The following is a 26,316-nucleotide window of genomic DNA, read 5'->3' on the forward strand; positions in this document are numbered from 1 at the left end:
TTAAGGGCAAGACAAGAAGTAAGGCTGGAAGCTGGTCAGAGGGAGATTCAACCTGGAACTAAGGAGGAATTCCTGACAATGAAAACAATGGAACACCTTGTCTCCCAGAGTTACGGGTGCCCCATCACTGGAGATTTTCAGAAATGATTAGACAACCATTTGTCCAGCATGGTATAATGATTCCTCCCTTGGCAGAGAGTTAGACACAAGACCTCTATGTCTTTTCCAGTCCTATGATTCCAGTCTTCAAATTTGGCCCTTTCATGACTTGTGGGCTTCAACTCCCAGAATTTATCAGACAGTGTGCCTGGCTGAGGAATTCTGGGCGTTGAAGTCCACAAGTCATAAAAGGGCCAAGTTTGAAGACCCCTGTTCTAAATCGTATGGAGTTCAACTCGCAAAATTCCTCAATTAGCATGCTGGCTGGAGAATTCTGGGAGTTGAAGTCCACATATCTTGAAGTCGTCAAACTTGATGTAAGCCTTCGTGTTTCGTTCTGCGATCCGACAGACGTGTGTCTGCGCGGTGACTTGAGACAAATTACTAATTTTAATGCGGGAAAAGAGAGAGAGAGAGATGTCAGCTGAGCTAATCATTCGATGCTTGCAGCTTCCACTCTCCTGGCCACAGAATCCGCAAGCGGGAATCAGAGAACACTCCCTCTTTCTCCTTCGCCACGGAGCGAAAAAGCGCGAACAAGACACGTGACAAGAAAGGAGGAGACCCGGCTCGACCAATCGCTCGGAGAGAGGGTGCGGCCAGAGCGGAGCACTTCGTAGCGGGGCCGTTGTCGTAACAGGGCGGAGTGTGGAGAAGCAGGGTGCGATTTTTGAAAATGGAGCAGGAAAGTGATTTAACTGTCGCGCGCTATGCCGCTTCTTTGCCACAGACGACGCTGAAGGCGGCCTTTGTGGATTGTGGCCCGACGGAGAGTAATTCTTCGGATCTGTTCGCTGAGGTGGAGTCGACGGCCGCTGGATGGATGCTGGATTTTGCCTGCCGCTGCCTGTGCCGCCATTTTTGCGAGGGCAACCGCGTCGCCTTCGAGAGGAGCAGAGACCTGGCCCTGAGTATTTGGCTGTTTGGCGGGATGTGGGAGAAGGGAGTTGTGGCCCCTGGTAACCCCTTTGTTGGTGCCGGTGCCCAAACCAGCCAGACGTTCGACGGCTGCATTTCTTTTCTATCGTACCGACACGTTTTACACTTCTTTGCTTGATTTCGTTATATATGTGCTGCCTTTTTTCGCCAGAAAAAAATATGTTTCTCGGAGCAGTGGCTCTAGGCAGCTCTCAACAATCCATAAACCCTTTTTCCCAGGCACCTTTCCATCCCAATGGAGAAATCCATTTTTGTCACAATTTTAGTAGTTTCTGTTGAATATTCGTAATTTTTGAGATGTTTATTACAGAGCATTACAGAATGACAAAGATTTGAAAAGTTCTATTTTCCCTCTTCATGGATGTTCATTAGTGATTTACAGTACAAATTATTTCAAATTGGGGGACAGATGGGTTAATTGTTTACTAACTAGCATAGTATGAAGTATTCAGTATATATTGCTCTGAAATGTTCCAATCATAAATACAATTATTTGGGAGTAAATTCTATTATATTTGGTATTATAGACAAAAGTTACTGATAACCACACAGTGGCACTGTAGGAACAAAATCATAACTGACATGTCTGCTTTCTTTTTTCAGCTATTATTAAAGGGGACCACAAAATGGAAACTCATCAAAAGGAAACAGTGTGGCTCTGTCAGTTTTTGACATACATTGGCGAAGGAAAAATACTTGGTAAAACATTTTAATATTTTGGCTTTGGCTTTGGAGAGAGAATTCTTATTAGATGCTTGAAAACTAATACTAATTATATGTATGCTTATTTATAGAAAAATATGTTTTAGCCAAAAATATATATCTTGCAAATATGTATACATATATACATACATAGTCCACACATTTGTATTTATCTTTAATTGTTAAAAGGTAAACTACTTAAATTATTAGAAATAACCACTGTTAATAAAAGCAAGAGATCCAAAAAGTTTGGTAAATTGATAGCCACAAACCATATATTTTCTGAAATATGTTCTTGTGTTCTTATGCTCAGCAGTGGCAATTGTCTGGCTCTGCACTAATGGCAGCTTCAAGTCAGCAGCATATTTTAGTATTTGTAAACAAGTCCTTAAGGTACAAAAAACATTGCTTAAATAGATTACTGCTATGGTTCTTAAATTCCTGGCTCAAAGAAAAATAATAGTTGTAGGACTAATTTATATTATAAAATAATGGATTTAATATAAGTTAATGTTGTCTTTAATCAGGTGTAAGCTCATATCTTATTTAGATCTATTGTTCTGAACTGAGAACCCTAGATAGTTTATTGTAGTTTTTCAAATACTGTTAACAATGAGTAGCAAAATAAATTATAAAAGATCTTTATTCTATGCTATTTGACTTGCTCCCTCTCTAAATTATATCCACAGTTTGGCTTGGTGTTTGACCAGGCTCTGTATAACTTATTAAAAAGGACCTGGGGATAACCTTTCAAACCAGAGATTTCCCAAGATTGTTCAGTCATCTCCTTAACCACCTCAGTTGCATAGTTGATGATCTCTATTTAACTTTCTTCTGTGAACCAAAAATCAAAGGAAGAAATTGACTTCTAGTATAATGACTGATGTAGTTTTTGTGTGGATGATTATTTTTTGGTCTTTAAAATACTATGCTGCTATTTTTACTTCTTCTCATTTCTCTTAAGATTCTGATTTTGGAGATGACCAAAGACTTTCACCACTGGAAAATGCTTTGTCAGTTTGGACTTTATTCCTAAAAACACAAAGCAAACAAGATAAATTGCATGAAGATATCAAGTGCTTAATTCAGATTCAGGTTTGATTACAGATTAATATATTCATTTCAATTCAGAATGCCATGCAAGAAAATCTAGAAATTTTTTATGGTTTCTCACAGGCAGATTAAAATGTTTGTCATAAATTGAGGTAGGAAGGACAATGTTTAATATTTTAAGGCTTTTTCCTATGTCAGGAACTACTCCAAAACAATCACTGTATGTAGGCTATCCTCACAATAATTTCCATGGAAACTATCATTCACAAAATACAAAAGATAATTATTTGTTTTCATCAAATCCATCCTTGCATCTTTAAAATACAGTTAGGAATTTAAACATTTACATGATTTTAGTTAATTAGCAGTAGCATGAAATCTCATGACCATTTATAGCCTGTGGCCATATAAATGAATGAAAAAGCTACCACGCAAACTCTAGCCAGTTGTGAAAAAGAAGAGCAGAGTTGTGTACTTGGATTAGTCATATTGGATGGGCAAAAAACATAGACAAGAATAGCATAAATGAAATATGGGAAATGAAGGTGTTGAATAAGATACTCCCAGGATCATTTTCAGTTATCCCACTAAGATAGCTAGACATGCAGGAGTAGCAGCTGTCATACTCTGCCCATGCCATAGGCCAAACTTGCTTCTTTTTTCCATTCATTGTCAATATTGGTTGATTCACTTACATGTGGAAACTCCTGTATCTACACTGAAAATCGGGTGGAGAGAGGATGAAGCTGTCTCTTAACAAATGATCCTGTCTATAAGAGTTCTTAGTAGTAGCAATGGAGAGAATTTTCCAGTTCCCCGTACCAGTTGATGGAATTAGTGAAACATTTATTTGGCTGATTGGTGCCTCCATTGTGCTGAAGGGGAAGGACAGAGTAAATGCTCTTTGGCACCATACATCAAGATGAGTTGCTAGAGGGAATAGTACAGTTGATCATAACATTATATTGCATCAGTTGTCTTGTTCCCAAATTTGTTATAAAGAATGGAAGTCATTACTTAATGGCGACATGCTGGCACTTAGAACAGCCAAAGCAAATCTGAAAAGTGCCATAAAAGATGCAAAGCAAGCCCATTGCCAGAAAATTCAGAACTTTTAAGACCCTACAAACACCAGACGAATGTGGAAAGGTATGCAGGCCATTGCAGATTACAAGGTGAATCCATCAAGATGCAAGGACGACACAGACTTCCTAAACAAACTGAATGCATTTTTTGGTAGATTTGAGACATCAAATAGCACTCCTGCTGGGAAAGCTGTGCCCCATCCTGATGAGCAAGTGCTAAGCTTTGATGTCATCTCTGTCCGGAAAACACTGAAGAAAGTTGACATTCGGAAAGCAGCAGGCCCAGATAACATCCCTGGATATGTCCTTAGAGAGTGTGCATATGAGCTGGCTTGTGTCCTCAGATATTTTCAATCTCTCATTGCAGCAGTCAGTGGTCCCATCATGTTTTAAGATAGCCATCATCTTGCCAGTGCCAAAAAAGTCCACAATTACAGGCCTCAATGATTACCGTCTGGTTGCACTGACATCCACCATTATGAAATGCTTTGAGAAGCTGATAAAGGACTTTATTGTATCTAGCCTCCCGCCAGCATTTGACCCACTTCAGTTTGCCTACCGACCAGATCGCTCTATGGAAGATGTTATTTCTTCCTTCCTCCATCTGAGCTTGAAGCACTTAGAGGAAAGAAATACTCATGTGCGTTTGTTGTTTGTTGACTTCAGTTTGGTGTTAAACACAATCATTCCCCAGCATCTAGTAGACAAACTGGGCCTTTTAGGCTTAAACACCCTTTTGTGTAACTGGATTTTTGATTTTCTTACCAACAGACCCCAATATGTGCGAGCTGGAACAAATAACTCTAATACCATTTTCTTGAGCACAGGTTATCCTCAGGGATGCGTCCTAAGTCCGCTGTTGTTTACCCTGTTGACTCATGACTGTTGTGCTAGGTTTGCCACCAATCATATTGTGAAGTTCACAGATGATACAATAGTAGCGGACCTTATTCATGATGACAATGTGGAAGCTTACCGCAAGGAAGTTGAGGGGTTGGTGAACTGTTGTAAGGAAAACAGCCTAGTTTTAAATACTGGAAAAACCAAAGAGATCATTCTCGATTTCAGAAAAGGCAGGCATAACCACACTTCTCTGTGCATTAATGATTCACCTGTGGAGATGGTTACCAGCATCAAATTCCTGGGCATGCAGCTAAGGAGTAGGCTGGCCTGATCGCTCAACAGTGAGAAACTGGTGAAACGGGCACAGCAGTGCCTGCACTTTCTGCGTCACATGAGAAAAGCTCATCTTCCTTCCCCTGTCCTGACCACCCTCTACAGGGGGACCGATTGAGAGCATCCTGTCATACAGTATCACAGTCTGGTTTGGAAGCATCACTGCTTCAGACAGGAAGGCGGTGCAGAGAGTGGTGAGGATGGCCGAAAAATTCATTGGCATTCCTCCCATCCAGGACATAGCGCAGAAGCGTTTGAACAGGATCCGTAAGATTATCTGGGACACTACCCATCCTCGTCACAACCTGTTTTCCTTGTTACCTTCTGGAAGGAGGCTTCGTGATATCCATAGCAGAACATCCAGATTCAGCCATAGTTTCATTCCATACTGCATTAACCTTGTAAACTCTCAGGCTTCCCCCTTCCGTTATATATTCAAGATGGACAGTATTTAATATTTTATTGTTATGTATATGTAGGGGTGTGGGTCTATACATATGTTGTATATAGTATGTTTTAGGTGTGTGTCATGTATGTGTCACAGAACGGGCAACTAAATTTCACTTTTGATGTGTTTCATTGTGCCCACAGTAAAAAATGACAATAAAGATTATCTTATCTCTTCGTAGGCTGTTGCTATATATATGGAAAAAGGATATTTTCAGGAGGCTGAAGAAGTGATAGAAAGACTTTTTCCAGAATCTTCATCCAATGAGGTAGTATATTCAATACTGAATTAAATTAGACAATTGTTCTGAAGCCTTGTGAAATAAAAATGCATGAGATATTCTTAAATGATCAATGTACCAATTTACTAAGCTGATAAAACAACTTTCAGGATTTACTCTTCTAGTCATTATTAATTTGCAATCTATGAAGGCATTAAAGTATGGGTGAGCAACCTGTGCCCCCAATTTGTTTTTGTGACCTTCAGGATGCATTGCTGAAATCATTGATTAAAAGTATTTAAATTCTACAATATTTTCCCTGTTTTGTCTTTTACATTTTGTAAAATAAATGCATTACATTTCTGGGACACCGAATACTGATATTTTCAGTAAACTCCAAATATCTAATAGTAAAAAAGCTAAAATGTTGGCTTTATTGACTCTAGTTACAGTACACCAGGCAGCCTTTTGAAATCCAAACTAAGAAAAGTGTGGCCTTAGTCAAAAATAAAGTTGTCCTCTATTCTACTAATGCTAAAACAAACAATAAAAAAACTTCCAGGAATTTTCAGTAGTCATACCTTACCGAATTAAGGTTTCTGATCCAATTTCATGCCTCCTTCCTATTCAATTTCTCTGCAGTAATTCCAGATATTATTTTACTGCCATCTAAATTTCATTCAACACTATCGAAGTTTAAGGAACTTAGATTGTGGATTTTTAATCTTGTAAACACCTGGATCCATTGTGTGTGTGAGTTGGGCAGCCATATAAATTAGTTTAAGAAAATAAGGAAAAATTCATACTGTTGACATTGGCATCAGATTTTTTTCAGATCATTATATTTACCTACTATATGTTGTATAATTTATTGTGACTAAGGTTGCTTCACTTTTATAAAATATTGGAAAGTGGACACCATATATTTATTGCTGGATTGGAAAGCTAGCTGGAGCAAACACTAATTAAAGTCAGAAAGAAAAACTAAAATGAATACAAATCATATGTAGGATGGGATGTTTAACTGAGACGTGGGTATTTAAAAAAGAATAATGTGGAATGAAGGAATGTAAAGGAAGATTGAAGGAGAGTGTTCGGCATGAGATGCATTGCTTTGGTTGCGCAAGTGTTTGAGAATTGAGAACCCTGAGCTAAAGAAGCTATTACTGTTGTTGTATCGTCTTATCTGTGCACAGTTGTGTAAAAATTATAAAGAAAAACTGAAAGCTACAAAATGAAGTTCTACAAAATCTAACAAAAGTGAATTTCTCATGTCTCAAGTTACTAGGAAAGATAATTTGCATGTACTTATCACTTATATTGTATTATTTATAATGGAACAATATAGATTTAATTTCATGCATTTTGGTTTCTGGAAGCAAAACTAATGTTCTGCTTCTTTAAAAAATATATACCATTGGCAAGATTACAAGCACAATATGTAGTATTTATTCTCACTTTTCTTTCTGTAGCCTTTAAGAATGAAGCTTTCTGCAATATCAAAACAAAAAGATCCATATCATCCATTTCTTCGATTTTTCAGTTTCAATCTTTTGACTGAGAGAATTAAAACTTATATCAATATTTTTTTGAAAAAAGAAACTAACAATTTTTTAATGCAGGTATGTCGAAAACCATAGTAAAATAGAATAAAAGTAGTATGTACTAATTCAGTTATATAAATGTTAATTATTCAATTAACTTTGTATACTGTATATAAGTGACTGTCTTACTCATTAAAATATTGTAAAGTATTGGAAACGTTCTAATTGTTAAAATTGTAATATACAAACTACCAAATTTTAAATAACATCAGAGTAGTAGGTGCAATAGACCAAATGTATAACATTGCAACAGTTTGTTGCGTGGATGGGATTAGAGCAGAATTAGTTTCATGACAACTATAATTCTAGAGGTTCAATTAATAGATGCATCCAGATTCTTATCTTCTGAGGCTTCTTTGTTAGTTTCAGTTCTTGCCTGATGTGTTGACTGAACGCAGCCAAACATTTTTGCTTGCCCCTTGGTCCTCATATCTGCTAAGAAGTCATAGCTAGATCCAGGAAATTATAAATTCCTCCCTACATAAACCTCATTAAAACGGTTATTATTTTTGGAAGGAGGAGTTATGGAATGAGAAAATCTAATTATAAATACCACACTGCTGAAGTATGTGATGGTGATTCATCTTGATTATTGGCCTGAATCTAGAGTTATTAGGCTTTGCCTTGCTCGATATGATTCACAAGAGCTTACTGAGGTAGTAGCAGGAACACAGGACTTGTATCTGATTCATTAAATCATCCTAGAGTGAGAACACTCCAATTGAACTGAACAGCTGTAGTTGTTAATTATATTGCTGCTTTATTTTACATTTTTATTAATCTTATATTTTAAATGTTTAACATATCTGGTAAAAAGTGTTTTAGGAAGACAGAAAGATATGAAAAGTAGTATTTCTTAAGTAAATGTTGATGTGTTACAGGAAGCTACAAAAGAGGTGAAAATGAAAAATTCGGGAAAAGTAATGGTAAACATACAATGTGACAGTACAATTGAAATAAACAAAGAAAAACATTTGGAAAACACACCAAGCACCCTCCTGAAGTAGGAATTTTCCTGGAATTTGCTAGTTTTATATTAACATGAGTAGTTATCTTGGGGGTTACAGATTTTTATTTTCATCTTTAATGTATTATTCTGATAAATAAACGGCTCTAGTTAGGTTTTTTAATGTATTACCGTATATACTTGAGTATAAGCCGACTCGAGTATAAGCCAAGACCCCCTAATTTTACCCCAAAAAACTGGAAAAAGTTATTGACTCGAGTATAAGCCGAGTATAAGTATAAGCTTGGCCCCTTCTTAGCAACATATCTATATTCTGTGCCACGACGAGCCGCTCGTTGACTCTGGCAGCATCCCGGAGCTGGCTCGGCCGCGGTTCCCAGGGTCCGCTCATCAGGCTGCCAGGCTTCCTGGCAACACATCCCACAGGGAAGGTCTGCTAGGGAGGCGGCAGTCAAGCGTTGTTTCCCTCCTCGTGCGTGTGTGTGTGTGTGAGAGAGAGAGAGACCTGCGGGAACGGCTGGTAGAGGTGGCAGCAATCCGGCGTTTCCCCCCCTCATGCATGCGTGCGTGTGTCAGACCCGCGGGAATGGCTGGTAAGGAAGTGGCGTCCCCCCCTCCTGTGTGTCGGGCCCACGGGGCTTGACACACAGAGAAACGCAAATGCCGGACTGCCGCCACCTTTACTAGCCATTCCTGCGGGTCTGACACACACACACGCACGAGGGGGAGAAACAACGCTGGACTGCCGCCACCTCTACCAGCTCTGCAAGGCTCTGCTCCTCCCTTCTCTCAGCAGCCTGGCCCAAACGAAGGGACAGTTCTTTTTTTTTTTTTTTTTTTTTTTTTGTTCACTGGAGTATAAGCCGAAGTGGATTTTTCAGCCCAAAAAGTGGGCTGAAAAATTCGGCTTATACTCAAGTATATACGGTATATGTTAGAAAAGTGGTGGATAGTGGAATTTAGCAAAGAATGGTATAATTCAAGGGGAGAAAAATTTTACCAGCCATATAGGTATTCTCTATCATATCTCCTTTTTTTTCATTCTCATATAGATTACATAAAAAATCTTGTTCCTTACCTGATCAGTCATTTTGGAAAGCAAGGCAGATACGGACTTCTTCTATGCCCAAAAATATAAAACGAAAAGCCCTTCAATGTAAGTAACTGCATAATTTCAGTATATCTGAACAGGATGGATATATTGGAAATATGGATGGAATGAATTATCCGTCCCCAAAATCCATGCTTCAGAGTCCTGCCTTTCGCTTAAAAAATACCGTATTTTCCGGCGTATAAGACAACCCCCGACTTTTAAGAAGATTTTCAAGGTTTTTCGTCTTATACGCCGGAAAATACTTACATGCCCTGCCCTCCCTGTCCGTCGCAGAGGAGGCAAAGGCCCGACTGGCCCCGCTGGTCCTCCCGCTGCTCCCGTGCTTCTGCCGGCCCCCGAGGCGCAGCGTTTCCCGGGCGGCACGCAGCGCCGGAGGGCAGCCGCCACCCCGCCACGGCCGGCGCCCCTCCTGCTTCCCCCCCCAGGCCTTGAAGTTAAACTTCTCCCATTGGGTGCAGGGCGGGGCAGCTCCGCCCGCAGCCTCTTTTTTAGAACTCGTGCCGCTTCCCTCTCACCATTGGCCGAGGCGCGCTCGGCCCGGGCTCCTGGTCCCTCTTCCCGGCCGGCTTCCCGCCCTGCCCCTCATGGAGCTGGACTGGGCGTGCAGCCTCTCGGTGTGGCTGCTTTTCCTGGGCAGCCTGGTGGTGCGGCTCCTGCGCTCGGACCTGTTGCTGAGCCGGGGGCTGCTGCTGCGCGTGGGGCTGCTGGCCGTCCTGCAGGCGCTGGGCCAGGCCGTCCTGCCGCTGCCCCTCAGGGCCGCGCTCACGGCAGCTGCCTGCTGGCTCGTCTCGGCCAGCACCGCCTGGCGGAGTGGTGCTGGTGACAGGTGAGTCCGGCGGGCGCCAGGCCCTCCCCTCGGGCCAAGAGTCGACAGGCAGCGCCGCCTTTGCGTGGGGAGAGCCGCCCAACGCTCCCACCCAGCCGTGTCCCGGAGCCGTGCCGGAGATAGCTTGGTTGCGCGGGGCGGCCCGGGCGGGGTCCTGGAGAGCCAAGGGCCCCGGGCCCGCTCCATCCTCCCCGCGTCAGGACCAAGCCTGGTCTCCGCGCTCGCCGGAACCAAGAGGAGGATGCTGGCGGCGGGCGGGCTCTCCCTCCCCGATCCGCCGGGGAGCGTCTCCCAAAGCGCAGCTTCTGGCGGCCAGGAGTCCGTCGGCCTGGTCGCTGGCGAGCTGGCCCGCGGCTAGGGCCGGGGGCCAGGAACTGGTAGCCGGGTGGGGGGAAGGAAAGCCGGGCGTGGGCTTCTGCGGCTGGTTGCGAGGCCGGATGCAGACGTCTGCCGGGAGAGATAGCGGGTAGCAGGGCGTGCTCTGCTTATGCTCAGATGCCGCTTGGGGGAGGGGGAGGGGCTTCCTGCCGCTCCCGGGGTCTGGCGTTTGCAAGGGGGAGGGGAAGGGGCTTAGAGGCTCTTGGGGGTGGGAAGGGAGAGTCACGATGGAGGGGGGACTGGACTAAGGAGGCTTGAAGTTGCTTTGCAAGAACGGGGACACTCGACTGATATATGGTTTTTTTCCGGCGTATAAGACGACCCCCCAACTTTTGAGAAGATTTTCATGGGTTAAAATGTCGTCTTATACGCCGGAAAATACGGTAGTCTCTTGTGGAAATAGACCAAAGTATCAATAATCATTCTATAGCCTGGCATGCTCTGTGCTTGATATATTTTCATTTATGTTGACCAAGTTCAGCTTTGCTTGGGCTAATCTCCATATACTTTTGAATCTTAAATCTCATAAAAGACATAACTTTATTCAGACCATTCTTTCAAAGGTTCTCTTTTTGCCTCTTAAAAACGATATCCATTTATTTTTTATTGATTCACTTTATTCTATTTGTTGTATACGTTGCAGTCCTGCTACTAATCCCTAATTGAATGTAGTTTAATTAATATTTAGCCATTAAAAATACATAGTACTTCAGGGTTCAAAAGAGATGATTGTATTGTTTCTCTGACCCAGGTAAAAAAAATCTGCAAAATACTACAAATGCTGTACAAGATGAGCTTCTGCCTGCTTGTCAAAAGAGAAAGGTATAACAAGAAACATTCAAAATAATGTATTAATCTAAAATAATATTGATGAGATTAACCAAAGAAACAACATTTTTCCAAAATATTTTCCTGCTTTCCCTAGAAGACTGCCTGTCTGTAAGTATGGTCTGATACATACACAAGATCCAACAAGATAAAAGTGTTATTTCCAATCCAGCCTGGCTGTGCAGAATGTTCAAACCTAATGTAATAGGAAGAAGTGCAGTAGTGTTCATATTTACATGTTTATTTACTTCTTTACATGCAAGTATTTCTTAATATAAATTCTGGGGGAGGTTTAGGGTAAAAAAAATAGGCTAATATACCAGTAGAGGCATGAAAATAAAACCTAAAACAATGGTGAAACTTAATAAGGGACAGCGAATACAGTGGTGGAAGGCAGTCTTCCCCAATTGTTCCAAATGTCTGGAAATTCAATTTGTATAATAGGCAGCTAATATGTCTGAAGACTACTGGCTTGGTTTATTGGAATTAAAATCCAACATATCTGAAGTCACTCCACAAATGATCTACAACATGCTAAACGTTGAAGATTGAAACTATGATCTTTACATGCCCAAAAGGTTTTCTTAACTAGCCAAGCTAGGTACTATATATATGGCCAATTATCAGTGAAGAAGCCAAGATGTTTTGTCTCATTTGGCACTTCTATTACAGCTGCTTATCAAAAGGAAAAGCAAAGAATGTCCGCTGTTGCGTAATTCTCATATATTCAGACCCACACAATACAAGCATTTGCCAGTAGTTTCAGCCCCTCAGATTTTGGAAACTGGTTGTTTCTGGCTTTTTATCAGGTTTATATTTCAACTGTCCAAAGTTCTTTGGTGTTAATATGATATTCTGAGGAAATTGAACTTGCTAAGTAAAGGGTATATACATATAGGCAAGAGAACTCTGTTCAGAAAAGTGTTTATAATGGAAACCTAAATGCATATAAGCAGTGATCTTTGTAGACTTCTGCTTCTTATTGTCCTGCTCCATTCAAATAATCTCTATTGGAGCCTGTATTTTGATATAGTATAACAGGTTGGTAGCTCAAATTGTAATTTTAAAAAAATCATGCCAATCACTATTGAAGATAAAGAGTTATGATAAATACAGAAATCAAGTAATTGCTATAGCTTAAGAAAACAATATTTCTATAATCTGCAAGTGACTGTTTTATGAATGTGAACAGATGTGTCTATGTGTTTAGAAGTTTTTATAAAAGCAATTTCTACTATTGCCCTGTAATTCTCACATCAGAAATAATCATTTGCTTTTCAGAAAGCTTTTCATATCTTTAAAATGGTAGAAGAAATAGTTCTTAAAATGCTGATCTTTTGTAAAATGCAAATGCTATAGACTTTAATTGTGCTTTCAAGAATGACAGTTAGTAGAATGTTCTTTCAGCAATTGCTAGTTAAGCTAATAATGAAACTGCTTGAAAAGATACGTTATAATATTTTATTTTAATTTTCTATAGCGATGGAAGTGGGAAGAAGACCAGAAATTAAAAAATGGAGTAGTGAAGTTTGGAGTTGGAAACTGGATGGAAATTCTTCAGCATTATGGTTTTAATAATAGAACCAATGTTATGTTAAAAGACAGATGGAGAACATTAGTTAAGTCAGGCTTGGCCTAAGTTTTTTTTCCCTCAACAATTCCGCCTATTACTTATCTCATTACATTTTGATAATGATGATGTGATGGTCTTACTAGGTGATGTCTTGAATTGATATAAAACAGGAACTCTTTTTTGCAATTATCGTTCCTAAAAATAAAGTTTTTGCTTCTTCAGTTGATTCTTGAAAATCTAGAGGTGATAAGATGTTAAGTTGAAGGTCTGTTACCTAGTTATTTGAATAAAGGTGCTTAAGACAAGCAACTTCAAATTGATTTAACCTTTCATTCTGGAGAGCTTGTAAGAAATTCAGGCTAATATTTTGCAGGACCATATAAATACTGCAAAGTTAAGACATAAGTTTTAAGCAGACAAGTTTAAGATTCGTGTTGGGTCTGTTTAACCAAGGACATCTTACATTGTTCTTTGCAAAGAGGACAAGGAGACTAAAGTAAAGCATGCAAGAAATACTTTAACAAAGAAATTATGCTTGAAGGCATGGGAGTATTTCTGCAACCCTTTCCATAATCTATATGCTCAGGAAGTGATAAATTGGCTGCCTGCAATGCTTTCTTGAGTTAACTATCCAAATATGAACCCACTATGTTCAACTTGTGGGCAACACTGAAGTGCAGAGGTTGTACTTCTGTTAATTATAACAAATGTATTGCATTTTTAAGTTCAATTCATACTGTTGCATTTTTAATTTGTAGCTATGTTTTATTTACTTGCAATCAGTCATATTAAGTGACTTCTCCATTCTTAATCAGCAACTCTTCTATTTTCAGAAATGTCCAAACAACTACATAGCAGTTGTATAGTATTTTGTGGGAGCAATATTTTGAAGAATGTTATAGATATAAGCATTTATTCCAATGTTGTTCTTATTCCAGAAAGTTAACTTGTTTTACAGATTTGGTTGCCTGCTATTGTGAGGCTTTGATCAGAAATAAAACCAATTTATAGGCTTGCTAGTGATTCATTCTCGTATAACCTGCTATCCTTCATGTTTCCTTCACAATCCTTTGTCAATGACACTGATGCCAAAAATAACTGGAGCATGCCAGATTGATCATTATGATACTAAGAATGAAATGTTAAAGCTTATCTTTCTGAATAGTATTAAATACCTATACCTCAAAAATTTAAATGATTCTGTAAATAACAGTCCTTCAGTATAGTCATCACAGTGACTTTTAGGTAATATTTGCTGAGTATCAACTGGATACCAGCTACAGTATCATATCCTACAATCTGCTTCTGATTTTTTTTCCTACCATGCATGGAGCCTTGCTCTCTTTAATTCACATGAAGTGGACAGGCTGCCGATGGCTTAGTCGTAGATTTGTCTTCTAAGGAGCTGAGAGATCCAGTTTGATGTAATGATTGAGATGCTAGCCCCAAAACCAGGAGACATCGAGTTCTAGTCCTGCCTTAGGCACAAAGCCACTCTCTCAGCTTTAGGAAGGAGGCACTGGCAAATCACTTGCCAAAAAGTCCTTGCCAAGGCAACTGCAGGAGTAGTCTAGGTAGTTGTCAAGAGTCAAAAATTGATTTAAAGGGACTCCCCCCTCCCCCAAAATAGGAACTCTGATATTGTTAAAAATACTTCTGGTTTAATCTCAATAACTTCCACTTTAAATATTTATTTTCAATTATAAATAAAGTAGACACTTTTCAAAAAGAACAAATGCCATATTACAATTGATTTATGTAAGTGATTACCTAGCTTATCTGTTTTAATGGCATCTCACAATAATTATTAGTACTGAATTCAGGTAAGACCAGTATAGCTATATAATTCATTTAACTTTATTCACACATACAAAAGACTGAGTGTAATGTCAAAAATTGATTTCTAGTTTGTTTAATGCCTAAAATCTTTACGTAGGTCCAGTGCTAGATTTCATGATTCAGGTAAATATATTAAAGTATATATTCACTCTGCTATGTAAAAATAAAACTATGTACAAGAGGACATGAACATTCTTCCACTTGCTGAATTTTCTTCCAAGTCCCATAGCAGGATGGGTTTCCAACTGCTTGCCAGTGGAGAATTGTATTCCTAAAATGGAATGGAAATATATTGTCTTAATGGTATAGATATTCCTTCATGGAATTTTAACATCCTGTTAAGCTGAGGAATGGTGTAAATAATGTCTTCCCTATTTGAATATTCTCATAGATAACACAGTTACAAGAAGACTATGCAGTAATTTTCACTATCCACATAAGAGTATATTGCATTTTGTGGCTGAAAATGTGTAACAAATACAATGGGATGCAAACATTAATATTTCTCAAACATAAAAGTCCCTTCTCACTCAGGATTCTGGTATCCAGCAGATGGTCTTAGAAAGAAGATCATAGTACACCTATGTGTCATTTTGAAATGGTTCTGAAGACACTTCAGAATGCAAGGGAATTGCAGCCCTTTAAAGCAGATCTCCATGTGATCATGATAATAGATGCTTTAACAAAATGACTCATGAAGATAATGTCATTTTTCATGTGACTCATTTGTCCTATCTCCTTTCCCACTTTCTTAGAAGCCTGAAAAAAATGTGGCTGCTTTGCAGAGGTATTTATTCTCAGTATTTCTGCTGAATCTTGTGCAAAACATTCACAGCAATTATTGATATTTCTCATGCTTCTCTGAATGGTCTTCCAGCTTTTCAAGAAATGCAGGTGGAAGGAGGAATGGTCTCCCTCTCCATTCCAATATTAGCAGAACTCTTCTAATGGATATGTTGAATCTAACTGTATACTTGTGATGGTATGAAAATGACCTTGGGAGATGGGTGGAAAGATGCTGCCTAAAGAATGAAGAGATAAGAGGGGACAGAGACCATAGCTGCATAAGAGAAAGAAAGAAAAAAAAACTCAGAAAAGCTCCTCTCTAAGTTATCAGGCTGCAGAAACAGACAAATTGGAGTTTTGTACTATCAGCCTTGCCAGATTCTGTTAATGTAATCTTACAATAAAGAATAACCTCTGGTTATGTTTCTTACCTAGTCTACCTGGGAAGACTGACAGTTATTTGCAGACTAACTACATTGTTCTTTCACAATGAAAATACAGAAACAATTCACCTGAAATTCATTCCAAACTGTATCTTGTGTGACCCTCGTGGTAATTCAAATATGTCTGCTAAGTTGTCTTAATACAATTATGAAGATAAAAGTAAAATGAAGTGATAGAACAGTAAGGTCAAGAAAATAAACAGCCGCAAAGTCAGCCAGGTTATGGAGTATAGATCATTTTCAATTGTAATTTGGTGGGACGCAATTCTTGATTTGTCATGAAAAAAGCACAGCCATGAATCTCAACAATAATAAGTTGGAAGGGACCTTGGAGGTCATCTAGTCCAACCCTCAGCTCAGGCAGGAAACCCTATACCATTTCAGACAAGTGGCTGTCCAGTCTCTTCTTAAAAACCTCTGGTGTTGGAGCATTCACCACCTTTGGAGGCAGGTTGTTCCACTGGTTAATTGTTCTAACTGTCAGGAAGTTTCTCCTTAGTTCTACGTTGCTTCTCTCCTTGACTAGTTTCCATCCGTTGCTTCTTGTCCTGCTCTCAGGTGCTCTGGAGAACAGCCTGGCTCCCTCTTCTTTGTGGCAGCCCCTGAGATATTGGAACACTGCTATCATGTCACCCCTCACCCTTCTCTTCATTAAACTAGACATACCCAATTCCAGCAACCATTCCTTATGTACAGGAAATTCTTACGCTGACAACTGAGTCCAAAATTTTTGTTGCTAAGCAAGGCAGTTGTTAAGTGAGTTTTGCCCCATTTTATGAACATTTTTGCCACGGTTCAGCAAATCACTGCAGTTGTTTAATGAGTCATGCAATTATTAAGTGAATCTGGCTCTCCCCATTGATTTTGTCAAGCTGGCTGGGAAGGGTTACAAATGGTGATCACTTGGCACTGGGACACTGCAACTTAATATACTGTACGTGGATGCGGCTGTGGTCATAAGTGTGAAAACCAGTCCTAAGTCACTTTTTTCAGTCCTGTTGTAACTTTGAATGGTCACTAAACAAATAGCTGCAAGTTGGGGACTACTTGTATAATATGCAAGAACAGATTCTTATATTTTTCCCTCTATACTTCGTATATAAAGGTAAAGGTTCCCCTGCACATGTGTGCTAGTCGTTTCCAACTCTAGGGGCCGGTGCTCATCTCCGTTTCAAAGCCGAAGAGCCAGCGCTTGTCCGAGGACGTCTCCGTGGTCATGTGGCCGGCATGACTAGACGCCAAAGGAGCACGGAACGCTGTTACTTTCCCACCGTAGTGGTCCCTATTTTTCTACTTGCATTTTTATGTGCTTTCGAACTGCTAGGTTGGCAGAAGCTGGGACGAGTAACAGGCACTCACTCTGCTACGCGGCACTCAGGATTCGACCCGCCAAACTGCCGATCTTCTGATCAACAAGCTCAGCATCCTAACCCACTGAGCCACCGCGTCCCTTTTACTACGTATATAGCACAAACCATATCCATGCACCTTGTATTCTTGTAATAGCTTGCTTTATCTCTAGTTAGAACTGGGATACTTTACTAATGCGACTCCATCGTCAACTGGGTAAGGTTATATCAAAGCCTTTACCAAAAGAAAAGTTTCAATCAGATATTTTGGCCTCAATATTTTGTCTAAATGAGGGAAATAGACTACTGTACAATGAAGTCTGAGTGTAGCTACTCACTGCTGATTCTAGCTGACAAATTTAAACAAAGGCTTCAAAGCAATCTTTGAACAAAATACTAACCATTGAAATCCAGTCTTATTATGGGGGGGGGGGAATGAGAAGATAAAGCTCTATACACAAAAATGATTTTTTTAAAGAAAAAATGTATATAAATCCAATACATGTTTTGGTTTGAGAATTTTTGCTACAAATTCATAAATGAAAAAATATAAGCTAAGGGCTTTGTATTAATAGAGATTCAGATAAGAAATTTAGTTGCCTACCTATCAGTATCAGTGCCATCTCCAGTACAACGATAGCTATCTCTGCGCATTGCTGGCTCTTGGCACATTACACATACTGTATAGCCTGCTCGAAGGTACAGCATCCATCGGGCATACGGGCGAGTTTCCATAGAGCAGTAAGGAGACAATGATTCTGTTTTAAATTCCACACAGTAACTCCTTTTGGGGAGGAAGTGTTTGTTACTAATGCAAAAATAAACCTGAAAGGTAATTATAGCATACGTAATCTAGGAAGTTTTTAGCCAGACAAAGCCGTTTCCTGAAAGTTAAAAATAATAGTTAGCCACTATGGCTCAGACTCTGATCTGTAATTAAGACTACTAAAAAAAATGGCAGACTAAACTCCCTATGCGTGTGAATATTAGGGTGAGCAACTTTGTTTGTTGAATCACATCTGCCAATAGTGAAGCCAACCATTTTCTTAGTAAAATACATTTGATTTTCTATACTGTTGTCTTTTTTTTGCCATTCTCTATTCAGTAGCAGATTTATCAGGATGCCACAGATTGGCTTTAATAATAGTATGAGATTGTCTAACTTCAAAAGCCACTTGCAAGTAATAAAGACCATATTTAGCTAGACAGCCACAGGTTGCCCACCTCTATACTACATGAAAGATAGTGAGGAAGCCCACGACATCTTTAAAATATGACTCTACTAGGGATAAACTCATTGGGCTTGTATTACTAGCATTGAGAACAGCAATTCCCATATGTGGGTTTTTAAAAATGATAAAATATATCGTGTTTAAAGTTTACATATAAAATTTATCATTCCTTATTTTAAATTAGCTAAACATTAAAATGGCTTTTTGTAGAAAAAATAATTTCTCATGCTTTGCCAAAAATACTGCTTTATTTCATTTTATTATAGGCAGTGCTGTAAAACACTATTTTTCAGCAGATAATGCAGTTAACACCAAAGGAACTAAAGAAAATTATGTGTGAAGAAGAAAAGCAATGGCAACATATGACTTTTCAGAAATATACTTTTAGTACAGAAACTGTTTTAATCCCTCTAATATGTATAGTTATGCAAAATTACCTTCTTCCAATTTGAAATATACATATGTATACTAAATGTCAAGATAGTATATATGTGTTTTGACTGGGAGACAAATTCAGAATTCAAAGAAATTTATCTCCAGAGAAGCTGGTAAAGGTTTTAGCCATAATTACCTAGAATCTTCTGTTTCTGAAGTCCACCTTGGATGTACAGATGTCTTTTTTCTCTCTTTATTATATTCAGAAGTAGTTATGAATGCAGGAACTAGAAAGAACACAGTTATTATGAAAATAAAATTTATAAAGCTGGTGTTGCTATTTAACTGAGAGTAGAAGATGTATAAAATAACATAAAACTGGACAAAGTTAAAACTGCCTGCTCCATCCTTTGGTATATAGTGGTGCTTAAAACATTGTGAGCCCATTTGAATTTTCAATATTTCTGCATAAACATGATCAAAAATATAATCAGTTCTCTACACAAGTCCTAAAACTAGATTATCCTAATTTAGAGAACCTAACTAAGCATTTGTCTGAAATGGTATAGGGTTTGTCTGAAATGATATAGGGTTTCCTGCCTTAGCAGGGGGTTGGACTAGATGACCTCCAAGGTCCCTTCCAACTTATTATTATTATTATTATTATTATTATTATTATTATTATTATTATTATTATTATTATTATTATTATTATTATTATTATTAATAATAATAATAATAATAATAATAAATCAAAAACATTATATTACTCATTTATTCATTAATGAAAACTTATCTAAATCAACATTTTTATGTGGTAAAAGAATATGAACTTCTAGGATTATCAGTTCATTTGAAGGCGAAATTAGAGTCAGGTGTTTCAATACATGGGATGATAATCAAGTGCGAGGGTAGGAGATCTTTGCCTTTTTTAAAGAACAGAATTAGGCATATTGAATATCAAAGTCTCCTCAATACAGGGATATGGAAGTGGCAAAACTAAGAATTAAATATAAGCTCCTAAGGTAAAGGTTCCCCCGCACATGCATGCTAGTCATTTCCAACTCTAGGGGCCGGTGCTCATCTCTGTTTCAAAGCCGAAGAGCCAACACTTGTCCGAGGACGTCTCCGTGGTCATGTGGCTGGCATGACTAGACACCAAAGGCGCACGGAACGCTGTTACCTCCCCACCGTAGTGGTCCCTATTTTTCTACTTGCATTTTTACGTGCTTCCGAACTGCTAGGTTGGCAGAAGCTGGGATGAGTAACAGGCACTCACTCTGTTATGCGGCACTCGGGATTTGACCCGCCAAACTGCCGACCTTCTGATCGACAAGCTCAGCATCCTAACCCACTGAGCCACTGCGTCCCTTTTAAGCTCCTACAGGATGCTAAAGAAAGAGGAGGTCTGAATTTGTGGGACCTCAGATTATATTATGTCTGTTTTTTGATATGGTTAAAGGATTGGATAACTTTAAAAACTCAAATTTATTACACCTTGAAGGTTCTCATTTGAGATTTGGGAGACATGCTTATTTGTGGTCCAATAAATAAAGGTTTTCGGACTCATTAGACAATCAATTGGGCATATATGATGGAAATATAAAAGAAGATTGGCTGACAAAGTATCACTGGTTATCACCCATGAAGCATTACACAGAAAAGAGATACTATTGGATTATAAATGGATGACATATCAATATTTACTAATATTTGAAGAAGGATTTAAGATAAAAACGAGAATAATTAGTAAGTGAAGGATTTGATTGTGATTGGTTTATAGAATTTTTAAAAGATTTAATTAAAAAGTTTTGTATCTGCAGGAGTTAAATCTGAATTGGATGTGAATGTATGTTCTGGAGATGACTAAGCTACTGCTAAGCTTGTAAGCCGCCCTGAGTCTTCGGAGAAGGGCGGGATATAAATGGAATTAAAATAAAATAAATAAATAATTGCTAAAGTCTGTAAAATGTTACTTAAGATAAATCTGGAAGATGAATTTGTTAAAGACTGTATGGTAAAATGGATGAAAAGTTTCAATTACAATATAATGCTAGACCGATGGGAGAATGTATGGACCAATGATTTAAACTTCACTGTGAATTACAGCTTGAAAGAAAACTTTTATAAGATGATGAACTGCTGGTATTTGACTCCAGATGTATAAAGGGATTTCCAATAAGTGTTGGAAATGCAACCAAAATCCAGGTACATTTTATCATATGTAGTGGTCTTGTAAATATGCTAAATCATACTGGATAAATATTATATTGACAATGCAGAAAACATTTAAATTACAAATATTAATGAAACCTGAAGCTTTTCTTCTAGGTATTATGGACAAACCAATCGAAAAACAGTTTGGGGCCTTATTTCTTTACATGGTGACTGCTGCAAGGATTATATATGCTAAGCATTGGAAGGAAAGAGGGATGCCCACTATTGAAGAGTGGATTTTAAAACTGACTGAATTAGCAGAGATGGCAAAAATAACTGCTCTGATTAGAGACACTGGATTAAACAAGTTTATAAGACATTGGAAGCAGTTTGATAAGGATGTAAATTGTAAGAGAGAGAGAAATGGGAGGCATGTATACCATCTCCACAATCTTTCCCTTCATGAGTTGCATATTCCAGGCAACCAGCTTTTTCTTCCAACGGAGGACAAGGCTCCCCACCATTTTTTGGCTCTTGCTGTATAATACGTGTACGTATCCGGAAGGTGGGTTTACACTGCTCTGCACAGCCACTCCAGCGATTCCATTCACCAACAACACATGAAACAGCTGCAAAAGAATTGTAAAAATACTATCACAATGAAACTTATGGAGTCAAAGATTTGTCTTTTCGCTATAAACATTTAGCAAAACCTAAATCAATAGGTCATGCAGGTTGCTTTTTCCTGAAAAAATCGATTAAGAAGAGCAACAGTTAACACTGATCTGCCATTTTCAAAACTATTGTGGAAATAAAGTTGATTTACAAAACAAATTTCCACCTGCCTATCCATCTGAGCCCCATACTTCAATAACTTTCCCGCTCTTCTTTTTTCCCAAAATAATACCCAAACCATAACTTAAAATATTCTTGCCTATAAAATGATTTTACATTTTCATATTCATCTGTTCTAATCCCAACATTTTTTTCAGCCTATCATCTATAATACATAAGCAGTCTCTAAAACTTTAAGTGGTAGCATATCAGTACATACATTTTTCAGATCATCTCAAAGTCCACCTTTTGAATCAGGATGGGAACTATACCACCAAGCAATACCACATTGGCGTGCTTGATGGGCCTGTTATAATTACCTTCAATGATATAGCCACTCATCTCTTTTTTATATGGTATGATACTAAAATGGAAGTAATCAGTTATACTGAAGAAGTATTTTGTTATTTACTCTTGTTTCAAAACAAAGGTGCTATCTAATTTAGCATATGTTACTTGTGCTGCTCTTGGCTTCTCAAAAGCCTGCATGAAAAGAGATTCTTGAACTTTTTGCAATCTACAGAAAATTTGGAAGGAAGCAGATGCTAGAAAGTAGATCCTGTGCATATTGAACAGTGCATGGCCATGGCTTCTTCTGACTAGGATTTAAGTGGAAAATGCTTTCCAGCATTACTAAAAGTGCTTCGGACCTGGAATTAAATACATTATTTTTAAACCTAAGGTAACACTCAGATTTAAGCATAGTCTACAACAATACCTTATAGACTAGTTGAAAGTTCTTGTACGTGTATTTGCACGTTTTAATATATGTATCTATTTAATAGTTTTACCCCAATTGTAAATTTTCTATCCACTAAGGCCATTTTTACTTTCCTATACTTTCTGTTTACCATTATCTTCCCAAATATATACATACTTAAGTCCCATTTTTCCATTCTGATGTCACAAATTCATCAGCTGCTTGAAATGCCTCCTGAAAACACAACCTCAGCTAAAACAAGCCAGTTTTCATGCAGTTAAGCCAATAGCCCATGGAGGAAAAAGAAAAACAATTTGAGGATTTGTTTGGCAGACAGGCATAAAGCCAAGCTATTGTTTACTGACATTTATAGATGTTGAGCATGGCTAAAATACATTGGATAAAAAATTAAAATTGGAACAAAAGTGAAAAGCTGCAACTTTATTTATCTTTTAACAATCTTAAGTGACAATCTTATTCCCGAGTCACCAAATCGGTGATAGTTGGCTACCAGTGATCTTCTCCATACTCCTCTCCATTGTTTGCTCTGAGAAATAAGTCATTGGACAGAACTAAAAATAATTTTGGGAAGAGAAGAACAGGTAAAAGGAGAGCTAAGTTCCTTGTGCAATCAACTGTAACATGCAAATGTGCCCATAATACTATTATCATAAGAGGGAAATCCATTGCTCCAAATTCAAACTTTGCTTTTTGTCTATCTCCAGCTAAGATCCAGTCCTGATTAAATGCATCCTGTCTAAATGATTTCATGACCATGCATGAATGAGTTCAGAGAAGCCACTTGCCAATCAGATTCTGCTCTTCTCTGAGGCGGGATCCTTCCTCTGTGCTTCACAGATTAATCCATATAATCTATTTCACAATGCACCAATTAGAGCAGAAACAAAGCTAGCACACCAGTCCAAGACACTGGTAAAGCAGACAGACGCAAAAGATTTGTGCTAACAGTTCAAGGGGGAAATCATGATTGAGAAATATACAAAATAAAAAGTTCCCTCAATTTGCCTTTTGAGCTGCAAAAACTGCCTTTACTATTTTCCTTTGACAGGCATATTTCTATATAATTTCCTGGTTCCTCAGTCATGCAAAAAGAATTGATTCATGCTTTATATTCTTTTTAAAAAGTGTTCCAATGGGCGGGCAAGAGGTTTTGATTTCTGTAGCTTGGATCTGGCTTTTAAAATGTGCCTTTAAAAAAACAGAAATCAAGACTTCTTGCATACATTGAGTAGTCAGTACTACAGTATCGATGACTGAATTCTAGAGAGTAATAATAGCTAAGGATGCAACCCTTACTATGTATTTGGATCCTTTCTATTCTTATTTTTAAATGACTGTAAGGATAATCATCATGAAATACAGAGGGGGCCAGAGGTAGAAAGACAGATGGTTCTTTTGAACTCCATTATGGTTCCTATCATAATGGACCTCACAAATCAAGCACTTGTACTTAGAGTAAGAAAAACACAAAAGGAAAGAAGAAAACAAACAAATTTATTGGATTATTAATATGTAGGGTGTCTATAAAAAAATTATGCATTTAATCTTACACAGAAGTGCAACCACCAGTATTAACTATATAAATGCAACAGAGAAGAATTTGACATTTAGCACATTTATTTGCAGGAGTCAATTTTCAATATCATATATCTACTATGATTTTGGATACAAAGGATAGCATGTTTTTGAAATCATCTGAATGAAGTTGTATTTCATAAAGGATTAATCATATTTATTATTCTGGAATCCAGTATCCATTTTATTTAAATTTTGAGAAAATTCCCTCTGCGTTGCATTTACAAATCATTTGTATCTTATGTAGAAGTGACCTTATCTATTAAAATTGCACAAGGACTTTATAGACAATCTGTATTACTCTTCTTACTTTTATTTATTTATTTATTTATTATTTATTATTTATTATTGGGACTTATATGCCACCCTATCTCCCGAAGGACTCAGGGCGGCTAACAACAATAACATACAATAATACAGAAGTTAAAATAAAAATTAAATTAATGGCCCCTGTAGAATAAATTAAAATTAAAATTAAAATAAATTAAAAATTAGAGTTAAAAATTAAAAAACATAATTAAAATCCCTGTCAGTCCAGGTCAGCCAGGTGGAAAAGGAGTGTTTTGAGGCCGCAGCGAAAGGACTGGAGATCTGGGGCCATCCGAAGCTCAGGGGGGAGCTGGTTCCGTAGGGTTGGCGCTCCCACAGAGAAGGCTCTCCCCCTGGGGGTCGCCAGCCGACACTGTCACAAATCTAACAAAGATTATTGCATTCATACACTTTTTAATAAGTTGATTCAATTTGCAAAGCAATCCATTGTCTTCATTTTTAAAGTTTAAATCTGCCCTCCAGATACTCATTGAATTTTGCTTGAGTCATTTCCTTACATTTTTGTCCTTTATTTGGATTTTCATATTCAGGAAAAGTCAGGAAAAGTGGGTGGATTTAAGTTTTGCAGCAATTATTTTTTTTTACAGAACTTTCCTTCTTTTGGGGAGCAGGAATAAGTGGGAAGGGAAAGGAAATAGGGAAAGCTCAGTTCCCATGACAGACTAGAGCTGGACAGCGTATGGAACTGGATAATTTATGATTCAACCTATTGGGGAATAATGGCTTGGCGTTACATTTTGTAAAGACAGTGGTTCCGGTGTCAAGATTCTAAAGTTGTGTAAACTCACCCCGAAGTTGCCAGAAGTAGTCGTCTATCCGGACTTTAAGAGATGGTTTTATTATTTATTATTTATCCCAGTCCCAAAACAAAGGTTAGTTCTCCTCGAAAACATGGGGGGGGAGGGAGTGGAGAGAGAACCACATAGTTTCTTCTACTTCTAAGGGCCATTGAAACCCGCCCCCGACTACCGCCGGGAGTGTTTTTGGAGGCAAAGCACCCCGGCGTGGAACCTCGCTCGGCGGCAGGTGCTTTCAGGCGCTCGCTGGGCGCCCTGCCTTCTTCCAGCCTACCTGGGCACGCCTGGTCGTAGTCGTGGCAACAGTCGCCGGTCTGTTCGCACGCCTGGTCGCAGAAGCAGGTCCCGTAAGTTCTGTCCAGGCGCCAGCCGGTGGCGGTGCACGTCGGATCCCGGCCGGGGCAGCAGCGCCTTTCTTCAACGCAACCCGCTCCGGCGAGGCGCCCGAGCGTCGAAAGCGCCACCAGAGCCAAGATGCCCGGGGCAGCCCTGATGCCCATCTCCCTGCCTCGAGGGCACAGAAGTCGTCAGTACGGGGTGGGGACGCCCTGGCGTCGGTCTCTCGGCGCTACAGGGCGAGTCGTGAGTGCGGCAAAGAAACTCGGGCCGCGAGAGTCCGGGCAAACTGGCCGCTGCTCTTTCCAGGAAGGGCGGAATTCTGCGCGGCCGGGCGCTTATCTCCCTCCCAGGGGAGAGGGAGAGGGAGAGGGATGCTCTCTCTGAGCCTCCGCCGCCGCCCGTCCTTTCACAGCAGGGTCGGGAACGGGCGCGGCTGGCAAAGAAGCGCGCCAAAAGCCCGGGGCAGC

The 26,316-nt window shown here is 39.0% G+C and overlaps 2 protein-coding genes across 3 annotated transcripts; one reads left to right on the forward strand and one right to left on the reverse strand.

Annotated features, from left to right (window-relative positions):
* The first annotated feature begins 789 nt into the window (after positions 1–789).
* On the forward strand, positions 790–14,087 carry TERF1 (telomeric repeat binding factor 1). Of its 2 annotated transcripts, none has more exons than XM_081326179.1 (9): positions 790–1,070; positions 1,702–1,797; positions 2,765–2,895; positions 5,744–5,830; positions 7,255–7,404; positions 8,268–8,389; positions 9,406–9,512; positions 11,425–11,493; positions 12,980–14,087. In XM_081326179.1, the coding sequence occupies exons 1-8, from the start codon at positions 836–838 to the stop codon at positions 11,463–11,465; spliced, it is 969 nt and encodes a 322-aa protein (XP_081182305.1). In that variant the 5' UTR covers positions 790–835; the 3' UTR covers positions 11,466–11,493; positions 12,980–14,087. The 2 variants fall into 2 exon arrangements, with proteins under 2 accessions (XP_081182305.1, XP_081182304.1); XM_081326178.1 differs by having other exon boundaries at positions 9,406–9,509; positions 11,423–11,493.
* A 783-nt stretch (positions 14,088–14,870) lies between these two features.
* On the reverse strand, positions 14,871–26,010 carry SBSPON (somatomedin B and thrombospondin type 1 domain containing; the record flags this gene model as incomplete). The annotated part of the gene is made up of 5 exons (XM_081325340.1): positions 14,871–15,182; positions 18,094–18,273; positions 19,293–19,383; positions 21,694–21,882; positions 25,785–26,010. The coding sequence occupies 5 exons, from the start codon at positions 26,008–26,010 to the stop codon at positions 15,065–15,067; spliced, it is 804 nt and encodes a 267-aa protein (XP_081181466.1). The 3' UTR covers positions 14,871–15,064.
* Positions 26,011–26,316: the final 306 nt, after the last annotated feature.

The sequence above is a fragment of the Vipera berus genome (assembly GCF_964194415.1).
Source record: "Vipera berus genome assembly, chromosome: 3".
NCBI classification, from domain to species: Eukaryota; Metazoa; Chordata; class Lepidosauria; order Squamata; family Viperidae; genus Vipera; species Vipera berus.